The 24,659-nt window shown below is 54.8% G+C and overlaps 1 protein-coding gene across 1 annotated transcript in view; it reads left to right on the forward strand.

The window, feature by feature from the left end:
* Positions 1-24,659, forward strand: part of LOC122388847 (actin-related protein 8-like) — a 34,247-nt gene that overhangs the window by 6,026 nt on the left and 3,562 nt on the right. The window contains exon 8 of the mRNA XM_043380314.1: positions 14,754-14,870. Coding sequence (XP_043236249.1) covers positions 14,754-14,870 — 117 coding nt within the window. The remainder of the gene's footprint in view (positions 1-14,753; positions 14,871-24,659) is intronic.

Consider the following 24,659-nt stretch of genomic DNA (forward strand, 5'->3'; position numbering starts at 1 on the left):
AGTCCGACCCCAGCGGCCCCTCAGTCCTGGACCCCGGGTACGACCCCAGCCGCCGCTCAGCTGAGCTGCTCGGGCCGCCCCGCGTCCCTCCTCCGTCGGCGACCGAACAGCCGCCTCCACCAGGGCCGCCGGTCGGGCCGGCCGGCGCAGTGGAAGTCGGCCGGCCGGCCCGCCACGCCCAGCGGCCCGTGCGACAGCTGGCAGGAGGCCTCCACGAAGTGGCCGCAGTCGGCCGGGTTACCCCAGCGGCCGGCGTACTGCAGCCAGTGGGGCGGCGTGCGGCCCAGCGACACCAGGCGGCGCCACGTGTGCCAGGCGGCGCCACCGTCGGCCGTGACGTCCACTAGCTGCGCCACCTTGTTGTACTGGTGCTCGGCTGCGGTGGAGAGAATAAGGGCTCGTTAGGGAGACGAACGAAACTTACCGACCTTTAGACTGAGGAAGGCAATCAAATATGAGCATGGCATGTTCCCAGAGTTAAGATTAGCTGATCGTCTGGTGATCAACTCTTCTAAGTGCGATGGTGGGAGAACTAATTCACAGATCATATTACCATATTTCCCCTGTCCTCCGAATGCAATGCCTCTCCCATTGCTACGCCTCCCTCTGATCACTCACCGGGTGTGGGCCAGAGACCGTGTGAGCCACGCGCCACATAGAGGACCGGGTGGGTTCCATTCAGCTCCAGCTGTCGGAAAGGCAAAGGTGAGGGACACGTCAGTTCAGCGCAAATGGCGTGCGGAACGGTCACATTTGGTCACGGGACACGAGAGGTATGACATATATGAAAGGTCATTAGTGTCTACACTGGTGTCTGTGACATTTTTTATATGGTCACACTGTTGACGGTTCGGTCAAGGGTTTGCCTTGCATTTGAACTACCATAGCCTCGCTAAAAGCGCCTCCCGGGGCGCAGAGGGACACTCACGTTGGGCGGGTACTGCGGGCTGAAGAGGAAGCTGTTGGACACGTGGGAGGTAAAGTTGAACGTGTCGCTCTCCTGGTGGTAGGTGTAGTAGGCGCCGAACTCGTGGGAGGAGACAAACACCTCCTGCAGCTCACCCTCCTGGGGGGGGGGGGATGCGCGGGGTAGCGGTCAGATAGGGAGATATGGGGAGAGAATTGACGCGCAGGGCTGGGCCAGAGAGATGGGAAGTTGGCAACCAGCTGCAGCTGGCTGCGGAAAAAAAATGAGGATATAATCTCTGATATTATTTCCAATGCATGGATAAGAGAGGACAAGTAGCTGATCGACTGAACCCAAAGCTGAAAACTGATATGTTGACTATGGAGCAGAAGCTGGCGCCGGTCTCGATAAGAATTGGCTGCACTCTGAGGGCTCCCGCGTCTCACCTGAACTCTGATGCTGACGTGCTCCCAGTCGCCGACATGGTTTCCGCGCATCTGTCCCAGGGCGTACTTGCCCTCGTTGAACGGGTGGAAGGTCCAGTAGGTGGCGTGGAACGAGGGCGACGCCCGGCCGGCCGGCTCCAGTCGGTTGGTGCTCAGCGCGTCACACCGCGTCACCGTGACGTAGACGGGCGCGTTCTCCGGCGCGGTGCCGGCCAGGAACGGCTGGTGGGTCACCGACGGAGAGCCCACACCTGCGGGAGGGCAAGGGAGGGGTTATATACCGGCCAGGAACGGCTGGTGGGTCACTGCCGGAGAGCCCACACCTGCGGGAGGGCAGGGGAGGGGTTCTATGAGGCTAAAGAGACAGGAGTGTGATGAAGAAGATACAAAGAATGAAGGATGAGTTACGGCCGCGGTTAAGTGAATGCTGTCAAGAGTATGAAATGAAAGGTATTCTCTTTTTGGGAGCACCTGTGTGTGCTACTTATGAAGTTGAACTGGGTCACCCGGCGTTCCCTGTGGTAAAAGACACGGGTATCTGCTTACATGAACCTCGTTTGATCAGCAGCTCAGCTCACTGCACACTGCACGGGTATCACGTTCCACCGCAATGTTGTAGTAACCCTGACCCGGGTCCGCTGGTCCCGGGCTTGCAGCAGGGTCACGCACCCAGGCAACCATTGTTCAACACTGATGTGTCGTGAACAAGGTCACTGGAAGCTCGCTCGAGCGTACCCCATACACGTGTGGAGCACGCTGACCGCATCAATCAGTTCATTGTCGGTTCATTGTCGCCGGACGCGCCGCACTACACTTCGTGACGGACATGTGCGTTTGTGAGGTGTTGTGAGAGTTCTCGTTTTGGGTGCTGGGACACGTGGCAGTGGTTGGGTGACCTTGGGCGGTACAGAGGAACGCTATGGAAGGGATGGGAAGCGGTGTGAGCTTGTTGGCAGTGGTCTGACGATTAAATTTCTATGGAGTTGTTGTGTGCTGTTTGTCAGACCCTGTCATCGACAACCACTGACATTGACATCACGACTGAGATTGACGTAACATCGACTTGCTAGAAGGCTGGTATAGTCATTTAAATATTCCATTTTTATGTCCTTCACTCGTATCGGCTCGCTTCATTTCTCTCTGACCATAACAGGTTCAGTGGGAAACCCCTCGTGACTGGTAGTCGTGACTATCCGGAGGGCTGGTAGGAACTCGGCCGTTACTAATGCACCTCTACTCTCGACTACATAAACCAGTTTATGACCACCCACTATATGTCCATGAACTGCTCACGGGATTCCCAGAGCCACTGGTAGTCACAACCGGCTGCAGTGCCGACTGCAGCACAGCTGGGTTTCTATGAGTTCTCTCCATGGTTCGGTTTGGTTTGCTTTGACAATCGAGGTGAGCTTATTTGATGGTTCAGCTTGCTTGCTCCGAACAGAGTAAAACATCATTCGGACGGCGCTCCCTCCCCTTCGCGTCCGTCCTTCCCTTGCACTCACCCGTTGGCAGCTCGGCGATAATGTAGTGGTCCGCCGTGTCCGGCCCCACGGGCAGCGTGCCGTTCACCAGCGGCACGATCGTCTCACTGTCCGTCTGCACGTGCACGTGCCGCAGGAACGTGTCCACGTCGTCTGGCATCCAGCGCTCCTGCGGATGGAGCAGGAGCAGCGGGGCGAACTGCTCCACCAGCCGGTCCACCGCATCCTGCTCGTCTGCGGACAGGCGACAGGGTCAGTGGGGGTCCTCAGCCTCAGGGGCAGAGTTAGTGAGGGTCCTCCACCTCTACGGCAGTCAGCGAGGGGTCCTCCGCCCCTGTGGCAGCGCCAGAGGGAAGATCTCCGCCTCTGTGGCAGAGTCGGAACTCGGAGGGACGCTCTCCACTTCCACGGCAGGGACCGAGGGGTTAGCAAGGGATCTTCGCTCTTGTCACTTGTGTGGATTGTGCTAGCACTATGCGGCCGCATTCGGACAGCTGACTGCTGCAGTGAGATCAATAGTCACGAAGTGAAGGAATTCCCCCTGCCTCGCGAACGTCGCGATTAAAACTTAACGACTCTAGGACTTAGGGGTACGGTACCTATGTTTTAATTAATGCACACGGGGCACGGGTTCTCCTTATCCACATACGGCCTCAAGCCATAATGGTACAATCACCGTCCGTGACTTTCCATTGACGTCATGTAACTATATGGGAACTTACCTTGGACGATGGGGGCGCCGAAGACTGTGCAGATCATCAGTGCCCACACTGCACAGTGGGCCTGTGATGACGTCATCACCGCTCCGCCGGACTTCTCAGTCGGCTGAAAAACAGGAACAGGTTCAGCTGATCCTAGAACTAGTGGCACGGGTGCCTGGAGCTGCACAATCCGAGTGTTTGTCAGATTGCCGACCGATATCCTCGGGGCCGTGGTGCCAGGCTGCATGTGGAACTTGACCCAAAACGCATTTAGCTCGCTTGATTAGCGTGATTATAAACGTTTTTGGTGCGTGTTTGCCCTTGGCGATTTTGCAGACGTCCTCGAAGCCATGCAGAGGGAGTAAGGCCGGCACAGTTTCTAGGGTCAGTTGTAGGGACTTGCCGACAGACCGACGGCCTTGTCCCTGGTTGGAAACGATCAGCGCGGACAGGTCTTTACAAATAGATCTGCCATGTCTGGTTTGAGATGATAGGGTGAAGCGGCTCCGCATCAGAAAAAGTATCTGACTTTTTTCTGACTCTAGTCATTGTATATCTCTGCGTGCCTATTTGGCATTAGCGGCGGAACACCTTCAATTAAGGGGGGGGGGGCACTGCCGACTTTTGGTCCCATTCTTTCCATGCAACGACCATAGGGCTAATGTTAAAATGCTAAAATCAAAGGGGGGCACTGTGCCCCGGTGCCCTCCCCGTTCCGCCGCCTATGTTCTTTGGTTTCCAGGGATAACAGGAAGTGCTGTCTCAGGACTTTGGCGAAGGAGCTAATGAAACATGTAGCTTATCAAGAATATGCGCACAACCAGGACCCAATCTTACCAAATGCCGTGAATGCGCATTCATGGCATTTGGTAACATTCAGAACTATTCTACATTCGCTTATTCATTCGTTTAGGCAACATTAATTATCATTAACGCTACCAAAATCACTGGACAGGATAAGCTGGATGTAAATAAAAATGACATCATTGATATCAGTGCCGTAAACTCCGGCCAGTGCTGCGAAATCCTATTTACGGCATTGGTAAGATTAGGCCCATGGCAGACTAGCTGATCTAGAAATAATTCAATTTTATGAAAATAATAAATTTAATACAAATAAATTCATGTGGAACCGTTTAAGCGGCACAGCTGTGGCGCCATTGAATGGGCGTTGTATGTTTTTATCGTCTGGGTGAAAAAGATACGGATCGAACTTGAAATGCACTCAGTTTGACCGGATCCAGACATGAGAACTGCGTATTCTGTGTGGCCTTGGTATGAACGGGGCGTGACTCCCGCACGTCACGTGGGGGGGGGGGGGGCTTAACTGACATTCCAAGAGTTTTCAGTCCAAATAGCCCGATTATCATGGTTAAACAGCCAGCAGTGCATTTTGTTCGACCCATTCATTCACTGTGTGTTAATGTAATGACGGCACCGTCCATCCTCTGGACACTTATTGGTGTGCCTTAGGACCTCGCTTGTTTATAACAGCAGTACCGATCGGTCCAGACCGTGCTGGGACTTTGAACCAGTCCAAAGAGCTGCTCAGAAAACCATGCGTCTGCGGCGTAAGCAAAACAGTTTATTCGGGGCGGTGTCTGGCACGCCGGCGTATGTGTTGAACTCTGCATGGACCGCTGGTGTCTGCTGACGTCATCAGGGGGCCGGAGACGTTTTCAAACGGCGTGAAAAACGCAATATGCAGCACGGATTGCACTGGTGGAAGAAAATAAAAGCTGAAGAAAACGAACGAGTATCGTAGTTTGTGATTGGATTACTATTTTGACCAGAAAAGTCGGCCTATCTAATGTTTTCTGTGGGACTAAAGCCCCTATATACCCACTCCTAGGGATGCTCCTCCACCGAGTTATGGAGATCTGTCTTCTGGTAAAATTAACAGGGACATTGCCACAGCGGGCGCTGGGGAAACCAAGGTTCTGGTGCCCTATCCATTTTATCTATTGTCGGCCTTGAGGACCAATGAGACAGCGATGAGAACACAGCGTCGATCAACTCCAAGCTGTTTCCAATTTTGTAGAGCATAGGTATAACTGGCGGCAGTGGCTAAATTTGGGGGAAAAGGCAATGACTATGGTTTGATTCCATAATCGAACGATAAACGAGGTTTGAACTAAGCAGGAGTTTTGAATGTCAAGCTTTCAAAATTTATCAGAAGCGTTACCGCTTCGATGGGCCGGGGCTCGGAAACGAATTTCCTTATATTAATATCAATATTGATTAGTTACGATTTATTATTATATATTCTTTCTTCAACTTCACTTTAAATTGATCTTCGATCAAATTGATTGAGGTATGAAAGAATGCGTGATTGAAAATTAAGTGTAATTGAATGGCATAGGTATAACTATAATCATCGTTGTTTATTGATTGTCGATCAGTTTTATGATACAGTTTTAATTAATTTACAGTTACTAAAAAATCGTAAAACTGTGAATTAGCTAGTACGGTTGTACCTAGACATAGAAAGATTTCGTTGATTTGTGACACAAAATCGCAATTCACAATCATTAATGAGAAGAAAATTGTAGCGTGACGCAAGGATGAATGTGAGCCGTATAAGTGTGAGTCAGCTTCAGCGTCGAGCTGTGAACCGGTGACCCAGCGTTGGTCATAGCCGCCGGCATCTGATGCCGGCAGGGCCGAGTTACACCCTGCAAGTAGCTGGGCCGGGCATGACGTATGGGAGCATGATTGGCTGGTTATGATGTGAGATATATGACGTATGACAGCGCGATTGGTTGGTGATGATGTGAGATGTGTGTCTGCGAGCTGTGGATGTGCCAGGAGGGGGATTGTGAGTTTAGTTGGCTGGAAGGTGTAGAGGAGAGCAGAATAGATCTTCTTCTTGTGCTGGACGGTGACTTTTAAGTCAGTACGACAAGCTATTTCGGCCTTCTCGACTAAGTGTTGTGATTATGTCTGACGTAGAAGAGGGCAGTGGTGCACCGGTAGCTGGTACCAATACCATGGAACCAGAGGTTCCTGCGCCTGCATTCGATCTGCGGGCAATACCGGAGTTCGACGGCAGCGGTGACGTCGTCAGATGGCTGGAGCAGGCGACACAGCTGTGTGCCCTGCGTCGTGTGTCACTGGCCGCTGTCATACCCACACGCCTGAGGGACCAGGCGTACGAGGTGTGGGCCACCCTCTCCTCCACCGAGCAGCGGGATGCTGCAATCGTCCGCCAAAAACTGCATCGTGCATTTGCATTGGGACCCGACGCGGCTATGTATGAGCTGTATCACCGACGTCTACAACCGGGCGAGTCTGTGGATGCCTACCTGGGATCAGTCAAGCGGCTGATATCCCTCATAGGTTCAGTGTCCAACGAAGTGATGACGACGCACTTCCTGCAAGGTCTGCCGCCGGAGGTGCGGCTAACAGTACGTAACAGTGCTGGAGATGAAACTCTCTCCTTGGAGCGAGCCGTCGCCGTCGCTAGGTCAACGTTGGCGATGGCGGCCAGGGAGAGAGCGACTGCATCGGTGGCTGTCGTCCAGCCGCCGCCATCATATGTACAGCAGCAGCGGGGAGCCAGAGGGACGGGTCGCCGTCCACCACTGCGGTGTTGGACCTGTAACCAGGTAGGCCACATCGCCCGGCTCTGCCCAAACGGGCACGGCGACGGCGCTACATCAGCGCCACGGGCTCCGCCGTCGCCAGCTGCCGCAGTGACCCAAGAGCCCCCATCATCGACATCAATGTAAATGGGCGCAAGTGCCGAGCACTCGTCGACACAGGGTGCAGCGAGACAGTGGTGTGGAAGGGCATGGTGTCCTGCTGGGAGCGGAGTGACGCCAGCTTGGTCGCTGTCAACGACAGCCCGGTGCTGTGCTGTGGGCGGGCTGTGGTCAGCCTTGGAGTGCGCGGGGCGACAGTGAGTGTGCGGGCGGTCGTCGTACCGGCCCGGTTGCTGGGCGTAGACGTGTTGCTGGGCATGACCGGCATTGACGCCCTGCGAGCGACAACCCAGTTGCGAGCGTCGACACGGCTGCTGTGGTGCAGCGTGAGGCCCCGCCGGAGCGGGAGGTGTGTCGTGCGGTCGACACGGCTGCTGTGGTGCAGTGTGAGGTCCCGCCGGAGCGGGAGGTGTGTCGAGCGGTCGACACGGCTGCTGTGGTGCAGCGTGAGGCCCCGCCGGAGCGGGAGGTGTGTCGAGCGGTTGACACGGCTGCTGTGGTGCAGCGTGAGGTCCCGCCGGAGCGGGAGGTGTGTCGAGCGGTCGACACGGCTACTGTGGTGCAGCGTGAGGCCTCGCCGGAGCGGGAGGTGTGTCGTGCGGTCGACACGGCTGCTGTGGTGCAGCGTGAGGTCCCGCCGGAGCGGGAGGTGTGTCGAGCGGTCGACACGGAGCCGGAGCTAAGGATTGACGAGACTGACTTCACGGCTGTGTTCGATGATGTGTGGACAGTCCGTTGGAAATGGGCCGGTGGCGTGGCTCCGCCCCCGCTTGGAAACTCGATAGCTCAGTACGGTGTGCCGAGTTGTGCGCGTGAAAAATTCGATGCAGAGCTGGCGCTGTGGATTAGTGAGGGCTGGCTGCGCGAATACGATGAGACGATGTACGGTCCCGCACAGGGATTGATCCCGTTGATGGTGGTTACTCAGGCAGCGAAGGACAAGGTGCGGCCGGTGTTAGATTATCGGGAACTCAATCAACACCTGACACGTCACACAGCCGACGCTGACGTCTGCGTGGAAGAGCTGCGAAGGTGGCGACGTCACGGACGCCGGGTCGCTGTCCTGGATCTGAAGAAAGCTTTTCTTCAGCTTCGTGTGGACCCGGCCCTGTGGCCGTACCAGACAGTCATCGTGCAAGGGCGGCGGTACTGCCTGACCAGGGTCGGCTTTGGGCTCAGTATCGCGCCTCTGATCATGAAGGCTGTGGTCAGGAAGGTGCTCGCACAGAGCCCCGGGTTGGCAGAGGCAGTGCTGCCTTACGCCGATGATCTGCTGGTCAACGAAGCGGTGGTCTCGGCTGATGAGGTTGCCGAGCACTTCGCTCGATTCGGGCTCACATGCAAGCCGCCGGAGCGGGTCGCGACCGGTGCACGTATGCTGGGCCTTCGTGTCGCCGAGAGCGACGGGCCGGCACTCCAGTGGAGTAGGGACGGGGAGTCACCAACGCAGGCTCCACCCGTGCTAACGCGGCGATCTGTCTTCGCGTGGGCCGGCCAGCTGACATCTCATGTGCCGGTCGCAGGCTGGCTGCGGCCGGCCGCTGCATGGATGAAGCGGACTGCCAACCGCCTCAGCCCGGACTGGGACACTCCGATCGTCAGCGAGGAACTACAACGTGAGGTGGATGAGGTGTCACGGCGGTTTCGAGCATGTGACCCGGCACGCGGCCAGTGGTGTGTGACAGGGACGAGCGTCGTGGTGTGGACCGACGCCAGCTCCATCGCCCGCGGTGTCGTGCTCACTGACCCTGACACGGGCGCCATCATCGAGGACGCGTCCTGGCTGCGTGCCGAATCGGAGAGGGACGTGCACATCAATATCTCAGAACTGGATGCCGCTCTCAACGGTGTCAACCTGGCGGTAGCATGGGGCTTCCGTCGCCTGACGCTCCGGACAGACTCGGTGACGGTGCACCGCTGGCTGAGTGACGCGCTGTCGGGTAAGGCAAGGCTGCGAACCAAGGCGCAGTCCGAAATGCTTATCCGACGGCGCGTGGCTGTTTTCTGTCAGCTCGTCATCGAGTACGAACTGGAGGTCACTATCGAGCTGGTCGCGTCAGCGGTCAACCGTGCTGATGAGGTGACGCGGGTGCCCAACGCCTGGCTGCAGACTGCCGACCAGCCAACCACTGATTCGTCCAAAGCACAACCGGTGGCTGTCGCTGCCATCACAAGTGCCTCAGCGAGTGACATCCGCACCATCCACGAAAACATCGGTCACCAAGGAGTGAGGAGAACGTTGTGGTACGCCCGACGTGAGCTGGGGGTGAGGCGGGTGTCAAAACCAGCTGTGCGAGACGTGGTCAGACGATGCCAGACGTGTGCCTCGATTGACCCGGCGCCGGAGCGCTGGCCCGGTGGGTCACTCGGAACAGAACGCACGTGGGATCGCCTGGCCATGGATGTCACCCACGTGCACGGCCACCCATACCTGACGCTCAGGGGCGTAGGCAGGGGGGGGGCCACTGGGCCATGGCCCCCCCCCCCCTTGGGCGCCGAAGGCGCCCTTTGCGATTGGAGGGCGCCGAAGGCGCCCTCCAATCGCAAATGCAATTGTGATATAATCGAATCGAAAAACAATCGCGACTGGAGGGCGCCCTCCAATCGCGAATGTGTTTACAGGGAAAATACGGATGGAGGGCGCCCTCGGAGGACGCCCATTCCAAATACGCCCTCCAAATACGGTTGGAGGGCTCCCTCGGGCGCCCTCCAACCACATTTGTAGGCTGTAGCTCTCTAAGCGTAACGGTGGTCGCCTATGTAAGCCGCTGTCCTGTAAATAAGCGCCCTCTCACCCGAAGGCGCCCTCCTGTAGGTCGCCACCCTGCTACACATTGCCGCCCTTCTGCTGATCGGCGTCCTCATAATTATTGGCGCTCTCCTACCTATTGAGCCCTCATGTGAAATTTTGAAGGCCGCCTTTCTCCCTTTTGGCACCCTCTTGTTCAGTGCCGCCCTCCTACCTATTGGTTCCCTAGTCCTTCCTGTTGAATGTTAATCGGGGCCCTTCTCCTATTGGCGCCCTCGTGTAGATCGCCGCCCTCCTAACCACTGGCACCCTCCTGTTGATCACCGCCCTCCTATCCACTGGCACCTTCCTGTTGACCAGCGCCCTCCGCACAGACGCCCTCCTGTTCGTGTCATCCTCTTGAGCAAAGGCGCCCTCCTCACCATTGCCACCCCCATTTTAATCGTCACCCTTCCGCTCATTGGCGACTTCCAGTTGATGACCGCCCTCCCACCTATTGGCGACCTCTTGTTGATCGCCACCCTCCTATTGGTGCTCTCCTGTTCCTCGCCACCCTCTTACCTGGTGGCGCCCTCCTGTTGATTGTTGATCGGCGCCCTCCTACCTATTGGTGCCCTCCTGTTGATCGCTGCCCTTCTATCCATTGGCGCCCTCCTGCTGCTCGCCAACTTCCTACCTATCGGTGCCCTACTGTCGAAACTCGGGATGTTGATCGGGGCTCTTCTACCTATTAGTGCCCTCCTGTGGATCGCAGCCCTTCTACCTATTGGCAACATCCGTTGATCGCTGCCCTCCTATCATTTATTTACTCCTTTGGCATGTTTTTCAACTTAGTCGTTCTATTGCACATAGTTGATGTCTTGCCTGTGAAAACTGCCACAAATGAACGTGCATTCAGCACAATGAATGAAGTATCTATACCTACCAAAACTATCTACGCTCTACGATGCATAAAACACGTCTTTGGTCTTAACGGATTGATCCTACTTTACGTGCATCATGGCATCTATATGGATTACGATTAAGTATTGTCAACAGGTTCGGGCGCAACAGCAGGCATCTGAAGTTTCGGTGATTGAAACTGGTTATGTGGGTACACTGTATGCATCTGTGAGAAGGCTATGAAGGCTGGTCTGAGGTAATTTGGATGATGTTTACGCATCTCGCGCTCCGGTATCAATCCGATACGGTGATCTGGTGCGTAGATATGCCACCGCCAATAAACTTTTATACATCGACACCCATGAGCCAAGCTTTCTGTACAGTTTGTGTGGCAGCGGCCCGACCAAACCTTAGGTATTTTTTACACCTTCAAATTTGGTAAAAGAGCGAGAGGAGCTTTGAACAGTGATCGTATAAAAGGCGTGCCTAAAAAGCGGAGGAAAAGGTTGTTTTCAAAAATTTCGCGCGCCTTCGGCGCAGCATTTCAAGAACACTTGACCTTTTGTGACCTGGAGTATAAAGAATACACACGATGCAAAATCAATGCAGCACGACCTATACGAGGTTACGCAAAAAAAAAACTGGTGGCATGGTAAAAAACGCCCCCCAACCCCCCAACCCCCCACTGAGCGATTTTTTATCTCGCGACCGTATGGCGCCCTCCTTGGGTGAGGTGGCGCCCTCCAAACCCTTGGCCCCCCCTTCGCGATTTTCTAAATACGCCGCTGCTGACGCTGGTGGACTGCGGGCCGTCGAGGTACGCCATATGGCGACGGCTTCGCCGGGCAGGAGCTCTGGAGATTGTGAGTGAGCTGGAGAACGTGTTTCTAGAGCGTGGAGCCCCGGCGGAAATACTCACGGACAATGCGACAGAGTTCCGTGGCCGGGTCATGTTAGCGTTCGCGGCTCGCTGGGACGTATCCATCCGGTTCCGCGCTGCCTACGAGCCCGGCGGGAACGGCATCGTCGAGCGCCATCATCGTACCATCAAAGTGATGGTGGCCCGGCAGTCCTGCTCCGTTGCTGAAGCAGTCCATCGATACAACGTGACACCGAAGGATGGCAGTGACCCGGCCACAGCTCCAATCAACGGGGTGCTTCGACACCCTGGCCGAGACGTTGACGTGACGCCCCGCAGAACCTCAGACGAGCCTGGTGACGCCCTGCCGCTGAAGAAACCCGGTGTATACCAGGTAGGGGACAAGGTGTGGGTTCGGCGGCGGGGCGACCGATGTTTTGTAAAGTCAGACGAGGGTATTGTGACAGGCGTCGTTTCGGCCCAGACAATCGAAGTCGATAATGTCCCACGACATGTGCGAAACCTCCGACATCGGTTGACCGTCCCTGAATGTCCGAGGCCAGGGGCTCTGCGAGCGCCAACGGTGGAGTGGTCTGATGACAGCGAGTGTGATGGCGTGTGTGTGTCGCCAGCTCCGAGTGATGTGACGGAGTCGGACACGCGGCCGCCCAGCGTCGCTCAGTCCCCGGACCCCGATCCACCGACCGGGTCCGATGTGTCCGCAGACGAGAGTGAAACGTTCGTGCCTGCGACGCTGCGGCGTGGTACGCGTGTTCGAAGAGAGCCGAAAAGATATGGCGATGGTGTGCCAGAGGATGTAGTTGATGCGTTGATTGAATGACATGTAACATGTAGAGTAATGTGGTTCTTCAGAACCAGGGGGTGATGTAGCGTGACGCAAGGATGAATGTGAGCCGTATAAGTGTGAGTCAGCTTCAGCGTCGAGCTGTGAACCGGTGACCCAGCGTTGGTCATAGCCGCCGGCATCTGATGCCGGCAGGGCCGAGTTACACCCTGCAAGTAGCTGGGCCGGGCATGACGTATGGGAGCATGATTGGCTGGTTATGATGTGAGATATATGACGTATGACAGCGCGATTGGTTGGTGATGATGTGAGATGTGTGTCTGCGAGCTGTGGATGTGCCAGGAGGGGGATTGTGAGTTTAGTTGGCTGGAAGGTGTAGAGGAGAGCAGAATAGATCTTCTTCTTGTGCTGGACGGTGACTTTTAAGTCAGTACGACAAAAATGATCACTTTTTGAGTTATGCAGAAAAACGGCAAATGAACGCCGCATTACTCCGCTAACGTACTATTATCACCGGTATGCGCCGGTCTGCCCAAGTACTTACCTTGTTTCGATGTGATGTTTGCGGCCTGTTGCCGATCGGCTGCTGACTGGTCAGCTGCGACTCCGGCTGGTGCTGTAGCCGCGGGACCGGCTGCCGGTCCGAGCCCACCGGTGACTGCTGCCGGTTCGAGCTCCCGCCGGTGACTGCTGCTGGTCCGTGCTGCTGGTCCGTGCTGCTGGTCTGAGCTGCTGGTCCGAGGTGCCGGTCCGAGGTGCCGCTCTGGGCTGCTGGTCCGTGCTGCTGGTCCGAGCTGTCAGTCCGAGGTGCCGGTCCGAGGTGCCGACGGTGACTGCTGCCGGTGCGGCGCCGACACGGTGTGGTCGTGCCGCCGCCCCCGCCCCCGTCCCCGCCCCCTCCCCGCCGGCCAAGGGTCGCCCGCTGACGGCCGCCCGCCCGACTATGCTCTCCGGCGCAGTCACGTCCGCGCCGCTCAGAGACAGACTCATCACCGAGCACCGAGATCGGGTGACGTCACGGCACTGCCGACATTGCGCCGTTGGGAGAGCAATGCGGCGAAACCATGATTTGAGCTAGAAACATTTCGGATTTCCTATTTCGATTCGCGAATTTTGGACAAATGCGTGCCATTGGGGTATGCGGAGCGTGAGTTGGAACTGGTACCCTTTGCTCGAAGAGAGCCGGAGCTGTAACAAAATTTTATGGGTAGACAGAGCCGCAGGTCGAATCGGTCAAAGTTCGGATGGCTTTTGCACTGAATGAATGCATAACTAAAATAATCCATGATTTTTTTCCATTTAATAACTGTGTGAAGTCAACTGTCAACCCGTTGACATCTTTCGTGAACATGAGTCATGTAAGGACGTTCTGTATTCCGTGTACTGTGTAGTGTGCGCTGTGTGGGTAGAGGTACTTATCGGTGACGCGCATACTAACGTTTTAGTTGCATTCACCTCGAGACACGCAGCCTCATCTCGGCTATCTCGGTTCATCTCGGCTCATCGATTGGCGCGATTTCTTTGCATGGTATCTTTTTTATTTTACTTGTAGCGCAAGTAGCCCATGAAGCCCCATACAAATTTACATTGATGTATGGAAGAAACCACATTTTCGCTTCCGCTCATGCTTGGGATTCCCTCAGTCCGGCGAACTCCGACACACAGCCACAAAACATGTATCGGTGTTCCCCTCTCAGAGCCACAATACATGTATCGGTGTTTCCCTCTCTCAGATAAGGTATCTGGTATTGTATACAGACATCATGTAGCTTGTCCTCCTTCCTGAAAGACTGTTGGGCGTGCTAGCTTGTTGTTGCAGGAATGGTACTTTATTTCCTCCAGCGGCCGAGGCCCAACTCCCAAGGTTCTGATCCCCTGTGCGTTTCATTTACATCACAGCTTGCTCATTGCACAACTGCTAAGGATTGTGGTTCCTATTGGCCCCACTAGTGAGGCCTCGATGATTGATCATTCATGACGCTTCTTAGCCAGCTTATTTTGATTTATCCTGTGCCCACTGCCCATGACATTTTCTGCCATTTCAGTTTTTTTTTTTTTTACTTTTCTGACCAGCTTAGAAGCCGAGTGATATTGGAGTTGGACGAGGTTCCCACATGCGGCTGGCGTGGGTTGACTTCCTCTGTTGTGTAGTCAGGAAGCGTCAGGTTTTTGGATATCACACGCTCTCACTCGCCTCTCCGTACCCATTGTTTCAGGACCACGTGGCAGCGGCGTTCGGCTCGGGCGTGCCCTCAGCCTGTGTGGTGGACGTCGGAGACCAGAAGACGTCCGTCTCCTGCGTGGAGGACGGCATGTCCATACGGGAGACGCGGGTCAGTGGACGGACGGCATGTCCATACGAGAGACGCGGGTCAGTGGACGGACGGCATGTCCATACGAGAGACGCGGTTCAGTAGAGGACGGCATGTCCATACGAGAGACGCGGGTCAGTGGAGGACGGCATGTCCATACGAGAGACGCGGGTCAGTGGACGGACGGCATGTCTATACGAGAGACGCGGGTCAGTGGACGGACGGCATGTCCATACGAGAGACGCGGGTCAGTGGACGGACGGCATGTCCATACGAGAGACGCGGGTCAGTGGACGGACGGCATGTCTATACGAGAGACGCGGGTCAGTGGACGGACGGCATGTCCATACGAGAGACGCGGGTCAGTGGACGGACGGCATGTCCATACGAGAGACGCGGGTCAGTGGAGGCCGGAGGGGCGGGGCGGGACAGCAGAGGAGCGTGGCGGGTTAGATGAGGACGGGATGGGTCAGTAGAAGACATGTCCTTTGATGGATGCGTGTCATTTGGAAGTGCGAATCAGTTGCGGCGGGGAGAACTGGGAATTTATTAGGAAAAAAGCTGCTATAATACTCGACGGCTTACCCCTGTCTGATAGTCTCCTCCTTACTAGGTGCTGTAACCGCTCCTTGGGGACAGATGAAATTATCCAGTCGTCACATGGGACAAAATCACTTTTTGATTCTTTGCATGAGTGTAAGATTCTTCAAGCCCTCTTAATGCCAGTCGTAAGTATGCTTCCTCGATGGCAGTTTATAATGACCTTTCGCCCCAAATGACGCAACGCATATCGTGCCATTGGCCAACTTTGGTTGCGCGGTTTGAGGCACGACATTTTAGGTTGTGTAACACATGGAGCATATGTGCCAGATTTTGTTTATGTTCAGATCCAATATAGTGCAATGACTTTCACGTCTTCCTTAGTCGGTATCGCGTATTTCGTACGTTTTTTTGTGGTTCTCTGAATCAGCATGCGTTGCTTTTCTTACTGTTGTTTGCATTTTAGTACGTTTCCTAAAAGGTCCGGTATTTCTATGCTGCGGGCCCTCATTAGCTCTATCGGCTGTTTTCTTTCTGTGGCTCTGTGTGTCCTCTCTGTGTTTTGAGTCTGCGTGTTTTGGTCCGTCTTCTGTGGCCCGCGGCGTTCGGCCTCAATCCACGCCCTAAAACCATGGCAGCGCGGCCAAAGGTCGACACAAACTTCCGTCGGCAGCGCTGGTCGTCTGGAACCCATCAGGAACGGAATCGGCCCGCTTAGGGGTGGACACGCTTCTGGGAAACGCGCCCAAATTACGCCGCCGTTTTGGGGACTGGTCTCCAAATACGCAACTCTTTTTCACGTTTTTATGACAGCTGTCCAGTGTAGTAAAATGATGCTCCTAACTAATGTGCTGCTGTTTTTATGTGTTTCCTCGTAAGTGCATGTGGTGACTTAACCCTCGCCGGACCTATTGGTTTTCTACATACGCGCCGGCCGAGGGGGGGGGCGGGTACGACCCCCCCCCTCGCCGTTTCGCCCCTGGTGGAGCTAGCGCGTCGCGGAAAAAACGAGCGTGTGCGCCGTTACGAGACGCAGAGATTGGTACCCGATTTTAAGGTCCTAGGTCCCCGCAGGGGGCTGACCGTGGTCAGAGCTGCTGCTTAGCCGAGGTCATCTGGCCCCGGCTTTGCGGCGGCTGTGACTTCGGCCAGTAAGGGGAGTAGCGCCCCCTCGGCCCCAGCTTGACGCGCGTTTGACCTGGACTTGCTTTGGTTGCCGGATGGATTGCCTGCTGGATTGGCCCCGCAGGGGGTTGGCAGTGGCCTGGGTCGCTGTTGGACTGGGCTCCTTGTGCCCTCGCCCCGCGGCGGCCCTGGCCTCGGCCAGCAAGGGGAGTAGCGCCCCCTCGGCCCCAGCTTGACCCATGCTTGCTTACGATTTGCTTTTGATCACTGGATGGACAGATGGTACGGCCCGACTTTTCTTGGTTTCCGTGGTTTTGTTTCTCTTGAGCGGTCTTTGTTTGCTTTTGCTTTGCTTCTCACCGGGTGTCCGCGTTTCGTTCGATCACAGCTTTCTGATTCCTTTCCCCCTTTTTTTCGTTGTTTTTTGCACCCGCAGGAACACAGCCGAGTTGGGCTAGTGTAAGGGGAGTGGCGTCCCCTCGGGTACCAGCCGGTTTTACTAGGCTAGGCGAGCCGACCCGTACCCCAGGACAACGGGATCCTGGAGGTTGAGCCCCCCACCGTGCGGAGCCAGTCGCGGTGGCTGGGCAACACGCCTCTTTGGCCCTGAGTTCTGTAAGGGCGGGACACTCAGTGGGGCGCCGCACTTGAGGAGCCATTCCCAGTCGTGATGCCGCCGGGGGTGGTGTCGGAGAGGTGTCGCCGGCGGGGTTCGGGCACTTGTGCTCGTCCTCCGTCGGTGGGACTGATCTGTCGCTGCCCCTGGCGGTGACTCGGCGAGGCGTCAAGGGAGGAGGCGGTATCCGACCGTGGGGGGTGGTGAGTCTCTCTCTCCCCCTCGGAAGGTGCCGCCAAGTCCCGTACAGTCAGCTCGGCCGTCCCAGGCCTTGTAGCGGCGCCGTTGCGGAGCGTCGGCGGCCGAGCTGGCGGAGACCAAGCACACTTACATGGATGACCGGACCAACCCCCCTTCCCCTCAATCCAACCCCTCGGCTTCGGCCGATTCTCGCCCGTTGGCCTCGGCCGGCGGGCGAACGTCGCACGAGAAGGTTCCTCGAAACCCAAAGATCCTTATCCTCAGGAGCAGTGACAAACAGCTGGGTGCGCTGTCCCCTTTCCAACGGAAGGACGGCTGCGACCGCCTCGGCAAGATCCTCCGCTGCGATCGGATGCGCGATGGGGCTTTGGAAGTCGAATTCGAGAAAAGTGAGGAGGCTGCAAAAGCCTTAAGCGCCACCCGATTTGTGTATACCGAGGGACGGGCCTCCGGCAGGAAACTGGTCTCTGTCTCTCTCTCAGTTGAGCCGCACAGGTCAAAGAACTCGAGCAGAGGGGTCATCAACTGCTTTGACCTCAGAGACATGAGCAATGACGACATCGCAGACGGCCTCGCCGACTTTGGCGTCACAGCAGCACACCGCATCTTGGCGAGGAGAGGCACGGTCCCCACGAATAACATTATCTTAACCTTTGACTCCACCGACATGCCGAGCGAGGTTCGCGTGGGGTACGTGAGGGTTCGTGTGCGCCCTTACGTCCCGGCTCCCATGCGTTGTTTCCGCTGTCAACGTTTTGGTCATACGAAGGACAACTGCCGAGGCAAACCCGTGTTTTTTGTGGTCAGTCAGGTATCTGTGTGCGCCTTTGCCTCATGTTATACGCGCCCTTATTGCGCCCTTTTAACCACGCCTTTTATTCTACAGTGGAACTGTAGAGGCCTCCGGGCCAACTACCAGGACCTACAGTCTCTTATCCGTTGGCGCACACCCCTTGTTTTAGGTCTCCAGGAGACCAAGCTAGCGCCAAACGTTACCTTTGCCATCAAGGGTTACTCTGTTTTTAGAAGAGACTTAGACACCCTGACCATTGCCCATGGAGGTGTACTTTTGGCAGTGCACCACAGTGTGCCTGCGCGCCACATTTCGCTGCAGACTCCTCTGCAGGCAGTGGCCGCTAGAGTTGATTTCAACCACCGGGAGCTGACAGTCTGTTCTTTATACCTTCCACCAGGTATAGCGCTCCCGGTGGTTGAGCTACATCGACTTGTCGATGAGCTTCCACCTCCAGTCCTGGTAGTCGGTGATTTTAACGCCCATAGCTTGGCGTGGGGTTGCGACACGACTGGCACTCGTGGTCGGCTTTTAGAATCTTTTATCCGCGATGAGGCGCTGTGTATTTTAAATACAGGACAGCGCACTCATTTTACAACGCCCTCCGGTCAAACATCGGCTCTGGACCTGAGCTTAGTCAGTCCTCGGCTAGCTCAGCTTTTTACCTGGTCCGTCCATGACGACCCACTCGGGAGCGACCATTTCCCAGTGTGGTTGGAGTACCAGGAGTCCCCAGTGTCAGGCAACCGCCCACCTAGGTGGAATGCTCGGAAGGCCGACTGGGGCGAATTCCAGGCCGCCGTAGAGGCCTCGATTTTATCCAGAGCTGACACTTCTGTGATGTCCACAGATGATTTTACATCTCTACTCATTGACTCCGCAAACGGGTGCATACCCAAGACGTCGAGCCAGCCTCGTCGTCCTCCTGTTCCGTGGTGGACCAAGGAATGCGGAGACGCGATTCGTGCCAGGAAACGCGCTTTTAGAAAGTTTGACCGGAGTGACACCACTGAGAACCTCATCGCTTTTAAGAAAGCGCGGGCTTTTGCCCGACGCGTTTTAAAAGAGGCAAAGGCTGTTTCATGGCGCACTTATGTGAGTTCCTTAAACCGTTTTACCCCTACGACCCAGATATGGGCACGCATGAGGCGCATTGAAGGCCGGTTCAGCTCCGTTCCGCTCCCGGTTTTAAGAGTGAATGACACGGATATATCTCACCCTTTAGACGTCGCCGAGACGATAGGCCGTGCACTCTATCAGCGCTGCCGAGGAGGGTCTTCCTCCCGAACTGCACCAGCCGCCGTGGACTTCAGCACAGCTGAAAGTTTGATGTACAACGAGCCTTTCTCTATGGCTGAGCTCACGTCTGCCATCAGCTCGTTGCGCAGCGTCTCAGAAGGTCCGGATGCTTTCCACAACGACATGCTCCGTCATCTCCCAGCAGTTGCCCTCGAGGCGCTGCTAGCAACCTTCAATTCGCTTTGGGAGACTGGCACTTTCCCTGAGACCTGGCGGGAAGCCATTATCATTCCTATCTTGAAGGCTGGCAAGTCGGGACATGACCCTCTCCATTATCGGCCCATCTCTCTCACATCATCACTATCAAAGCTGATGGAGAAGATGGTCAATGTGCGTCTTAGCTGGTTTCTGGAACATCACGGTGTTTTTACAAACGCCCAGTGCGGTTTTAGAAAGCACCGCAGCCCTGTTGACCACATTTTAGCCCTTGACACCGAGATACGCACCTGTTTTACTGAAAAGAAGCACCTTGGAGCACTGTTCTTTGATATTGAGGCGGCCTATGATACAGTCTTACGACACAGCATACTTTCCAAAGTATATAAGTACGGCATACGCGGCCGGATGGGCCTCTTTATCGAGAACTTTTTATCGGGTCGTCGGTTTAAAGTCCGAGTCGGTAACCAGTTGTCTAGCAGTTTTATCCAAGACAATGGAGTCCCTCAGGGAGGGGTGCTCAGCGTGGCGTTATTCGCAGTGGCGATTAACGATATCGCTGATGATCTCCCGGTCTCTATCGGCAGATCGCTTTTTGTTGACGATTTCGCCATCTGGTTCGCCGCTTCCAGCGCTCGGCACATGGCCAGACAACTGCAGCTTGCAGTCAGAAGGCTTGAGAGATGGAGCCGCGACAATGGTCTCCGCTTTTCAACAAGGAAGACTGTTGCCATGCATTTCTGTCGCCGCCGCTGCGCCGACCCTACATTGGGTATCCGTCTGTACGGACAGACGATCCCCACGCAGCCGGTGGCGAAGTTTCTTGGTGTGACGTTTGACGGACGTTTGACGTTTAGAGAGCATTTTAGAACGCTTCGGGAACGATGTTTTAACCCGCGCACCGACGGGGGGGGGCGGATATCCGCCCCCCCCCCTGAGGTTTTTCGCGAATAGCGGGAAAACCGCGGCGCGTAGCGCCGCGAAATTTGGTATGACTATTCCCTTATCAATTTTACACATGGTGTGCAAGTTTGAACCTCCTACCTTTCAAGGTCAGGTCACCAGGTCACTTTGAATGACCCAACCTCAAGTCACTTTTTTGCAACTTTGTCACCGTGCCAGAGCTACAGTAGATGTCGGAGGCCTTTGAAAGTCGCAGGATGTTATTAGGTCATTAGTAGCTACAATTTGTATATCTCGGAATTTTGATATCGGTGACCTAAGGTCAGGTCAATTTCGCGACCTCCCCATTATAAGTCAATGGGGGAAAAATCAACTCCCTGTTTTTACCACTAAAACGGGTCGGAATGGCCCCATATACCATACATGACTTCATATACGATCAACCTTCACTACCTTGAGGTCTGTTTTGCTGTTGGGCAGCTGTGAGGTCATGTGACGTCATCAAAGGTCACCAAAGGTTTTTGGCCAATAACTCCGTACAGGAACAAGATACAGACGCGTGGATGGTCTCATTGTGTTCAGCTCGTCAAGACGCATCGAATGATATACATGATGACCTCGAGGTCACGTGACCTGAGGTCAACCTTTGACCTTGACCTTTCGAGGTCAACATATATATCATTCGATGCGGATTGACGAGAGGATCACGATGATGCCCTTAGTTTGTTCCTATCTTGTCTAATTCGAAAGTTATTCGAGAAAAACTCTCTCCATATTTAGCGCCGCCATTTTGACTTTTTCGACCCCTGTGACGTCATCTTTGACCTGACCTGAAAATGACCTTAGTAAAAATTGTAGATCTTGACCGTGCGTATCCGATGCCGTTTACCGCTTGTCGCTATCTCGCTTCGTTCTCGAGATCTCAGGGGGGGCGGTCATCCGCCCCCCCCCCCGTCGGTACTAAGTTGGCGCAGACCCCCGTCGGTGCGCGGGTTAAATCCCTGAACGTTTTAAAGTGTGTTGCCCGCACATCATACGGTGCGGATCGCAAAACTCTACTCCTCTTGTACCGGTCGATCATCCGATCGAAGCTGGACTATGCGTGTTTTGTTTACGATTCCGCCAGTGAGTCCAGCAAGAAGTCCCTGGACGCAGTACATCACGCTGCGCTCCGCGTTGCCACCGGGGCTTTCCGCACTTCTCCAAAGAGCAGCCTTCTGGCTGAAACGAATGAGCCACCTCTAGCTCTTCGTCGCCAGATGCTGGGGATGCGTTACACTTTGAAACTTCGCCAATACCCAACGCATCCGACGTACCCGTACGTCTTGTCACGTAACGCTTCTCGATCTGACGGGAGGGTACGACCGTCGTTTGGAGTACGCATGGGAGGTCTTTTTTCAGCTGCTAACATATCCTTGCGTGGCGTTCGGCGCACCTGGGACACGCCCCCTCCACCCTGGAAAAACGCCAATCCGCAAGTAGACCTCTCGCTATCGACTGTTAAGAAGGACAACTTGTTGCCTGCTGAGGCGCGAGCCAGAGCCCTAGAGCACATTGCCGCTTATGATGGTTTTATCACGGTTTATACAGACGGCTCGAAGACAACCGAGGGAGCGGGCTGCTCTTTTGTCGCTGGTCGTGACACCCGCTCGTTTTCTCTGCCACCTTCCGCCTCGGTGTTTTCTTCAGAGCTAGTCGCTATAGAGAAGGCTTTGTGTTTCATCGAGGTTTCTAGCAGTCCCTTTTACTTGATTTTATCTGATTCTCTTAGCAGCTTATTGGCCTTACGTACTTTTAACTCGGTTGACCCCATCGTGCGGGACATTTTAACTCGGCTTACGTCGGTGGAGCAATCTGGAAAATCAGTCCGTTTCTGCTGGATTCCCAGTCACGTCGGCATTGAAGGCAATGAGCTTGCTGATGCTGCTGTCAGACGCGCCGCCGCAGCACCCTGCACTCGGCGCTTGCCTTTGCCTGCCCGGGATTTTTATCCGCTGGTGCGACCCTTCATGCTTTCAAAGTGGCAGGCAGAGTGGGATTTGTGTGTAAGGAACAAGCTGAGAGAGTTGAAGCCAACTCTAGAGCCTTGGCAGTCTTGCCTGCAAGGCAATCGTTTCCAGGAAGTGGTCCTGTGCAGACTCCGTATTGGCCACACATACGCGACGCACAGCTATCTCCTTTCAGGAGGTGAGCAGCCTTTGTGCAACACATGTTCCGTGCCTCTAACCGTCGCTCACGTTCTTTTATCTTGCCCACTCTTTGAACGGAACCGGACACGCAACCTTGGCTACATTGCTCCTGGTACCACTATCCGCCACCTACTGGGTGATGAGTCACCCTGGGTTTTATCCGGCAATATTTTCTCCTTTATCCGTTCGGTCAACTTCCAAGTGATTTACTCGACCTGACCCAAATCCTCTCTAGTCTACTTGTCTAGTCAGTTGACTGTTATGACGCTCTTGCGTTGTTCTATCATACCTTGTCGTTTTTATCAAGTCTTTTACCTTCTAGTCTTGGTATCTAGAAGGTCTCTTCTTTTGAAACACTTGTTTTACTAGTGCGACGTTATGGGCGCAAAATGACCTTTGCTGTCGTCGCGCCCTAAAGCCCCAATAAACAAACAAATTAAGGTCCTAGGTCAACCGGTGACCTCTGAGGTCAGGTCAAGTGCCCCAGGGTACGGTTCAGTTTTTGGTGAATAACTTCGCAAAAAACGGCCGCAGAGCCGCGATTTTGGCAGCATCGTGTTCGCCTCGCTCAGGCGCGTCGAATGATATACTTTTTGTTCGGGTCAGGTCAACTTAGGGTGTTGACCTCAGGTCAAGGTCAGGTCAGCACCCCCAGGTCACGAAGTTGGTCGAAAGAGGTCATGTCGCATATCATTCGATTCGGCAGGTCTTCCTGAGTCCATTGGTGGCTTTCTCGACTCGCTAGCTCAATTTGATCGGGAGTTATTGACGAAAAACTAATATGACCTTGATGACGTCATAAATGACGTCACGGAAGGTCAACATTGCAAAAGTGACGCACCCAACCTTGCAAGGAATGCATCAAATCACGATTCTGTGTGCTTGAGATAGTTGGAGATCGTTCCCGGCGCCAGAATACCAGTTTTCATTTTTCCCCATTGACTTATAATGGTGAGGTCACGAAAATGACCTGACCTCATATGACCTTTAGGAAAAATCCGAGATATACAAGTTGTGAGACTCATAATGGATACTAGATCCTGCAAGTTTCATTTCCCTGTGACATCTCCTCTGGCAGTGAGGGCGTTGCGAAGTTGCGACATCTGAAGACCGTGCAGAGGTTCACTTATGACGTCATAGGTCAGTGACCTGACCTGACCCAAAAATGCGGTTGGTGTCAAAAGATGCGGCTTGGATCAAAGGTCAGGTATGCCAAGTTTCAGCTCTCTATCGCCAGCGTGTTCGGAGCTATCGCGAAAAAACCCTATGGGGGGGGGGCGGCACCCGCCCCCCTCCCCCCCCCCTCTCGGCCGGCGAGGGTTAACGAGTTTAATCTGTGGTGCGTCTCATCACCAAATAAGTTATTGTTAACTAGTTTGAGTGTTTTGAAAAAAACACGCAGTTTGAGGCCATGGACCGGAAAGAGATCACTCTTATGTGCCTTTTAGATCTGTCAAAGTGCTTTGATGTTGTACCTCATGATGGGCTACTGAGAAAATTGGAGCTGTACAACGTAGACACTCGCTGGTTTAAGAGTTACCTGGCCGACCACTACCAGCAAGTAGTAACAGGGAGCCAGCGAGGCTCATGTGATCTGTCGACGCCTCTGCCGAACCCGATCGGAACCTACCAGGGTTCAGCGCTCGGTCCGCTGTTATACAGCATCTACGCCAACGACTTGCCGCTGTATGCTGATGACGCGTGCATAGTGCAGTACGCGGACGACACTCAGGTTCTCGTGAGTGGGAGGCCCGGAGACATTGGTGCCCTGACTGGCTCTTTGGAGCGAAATCTTTCGCAACTTGCTCACTGGTTTGGCAAAAATGGCATGAAAATTAACGCAAAGAAAACACAACTCATAGCTCTCGGCACTCGGCAAAATCTTCGACAGGTACCAAACATTACTATCAAATTCATGGGCGCAATTGTCTCCGGTTCTCTCATGGTGCGAAACCTGGGTGTCGTATTCGACCAATGTATGACTTTGG

The sequence above is a fragment of the Amphibalanus amphitrite genome, unplaced genomic scaffold (assembly GCF_019059575.1).
Source record: "Amphibalanus amphitrite isolate SeventyFive unplaced genomic scaffold, NRLGWU_Aamphi_draft 000018F_arrow, whole genome shotgun sequence".
Taxonomy (NCBI): Eukaryota; Metazoa; Arthropoda; class Thecostraca; order Balanomorpha; family Balanidae; genus Amphibalanus; species Amphibalanus amphitrite.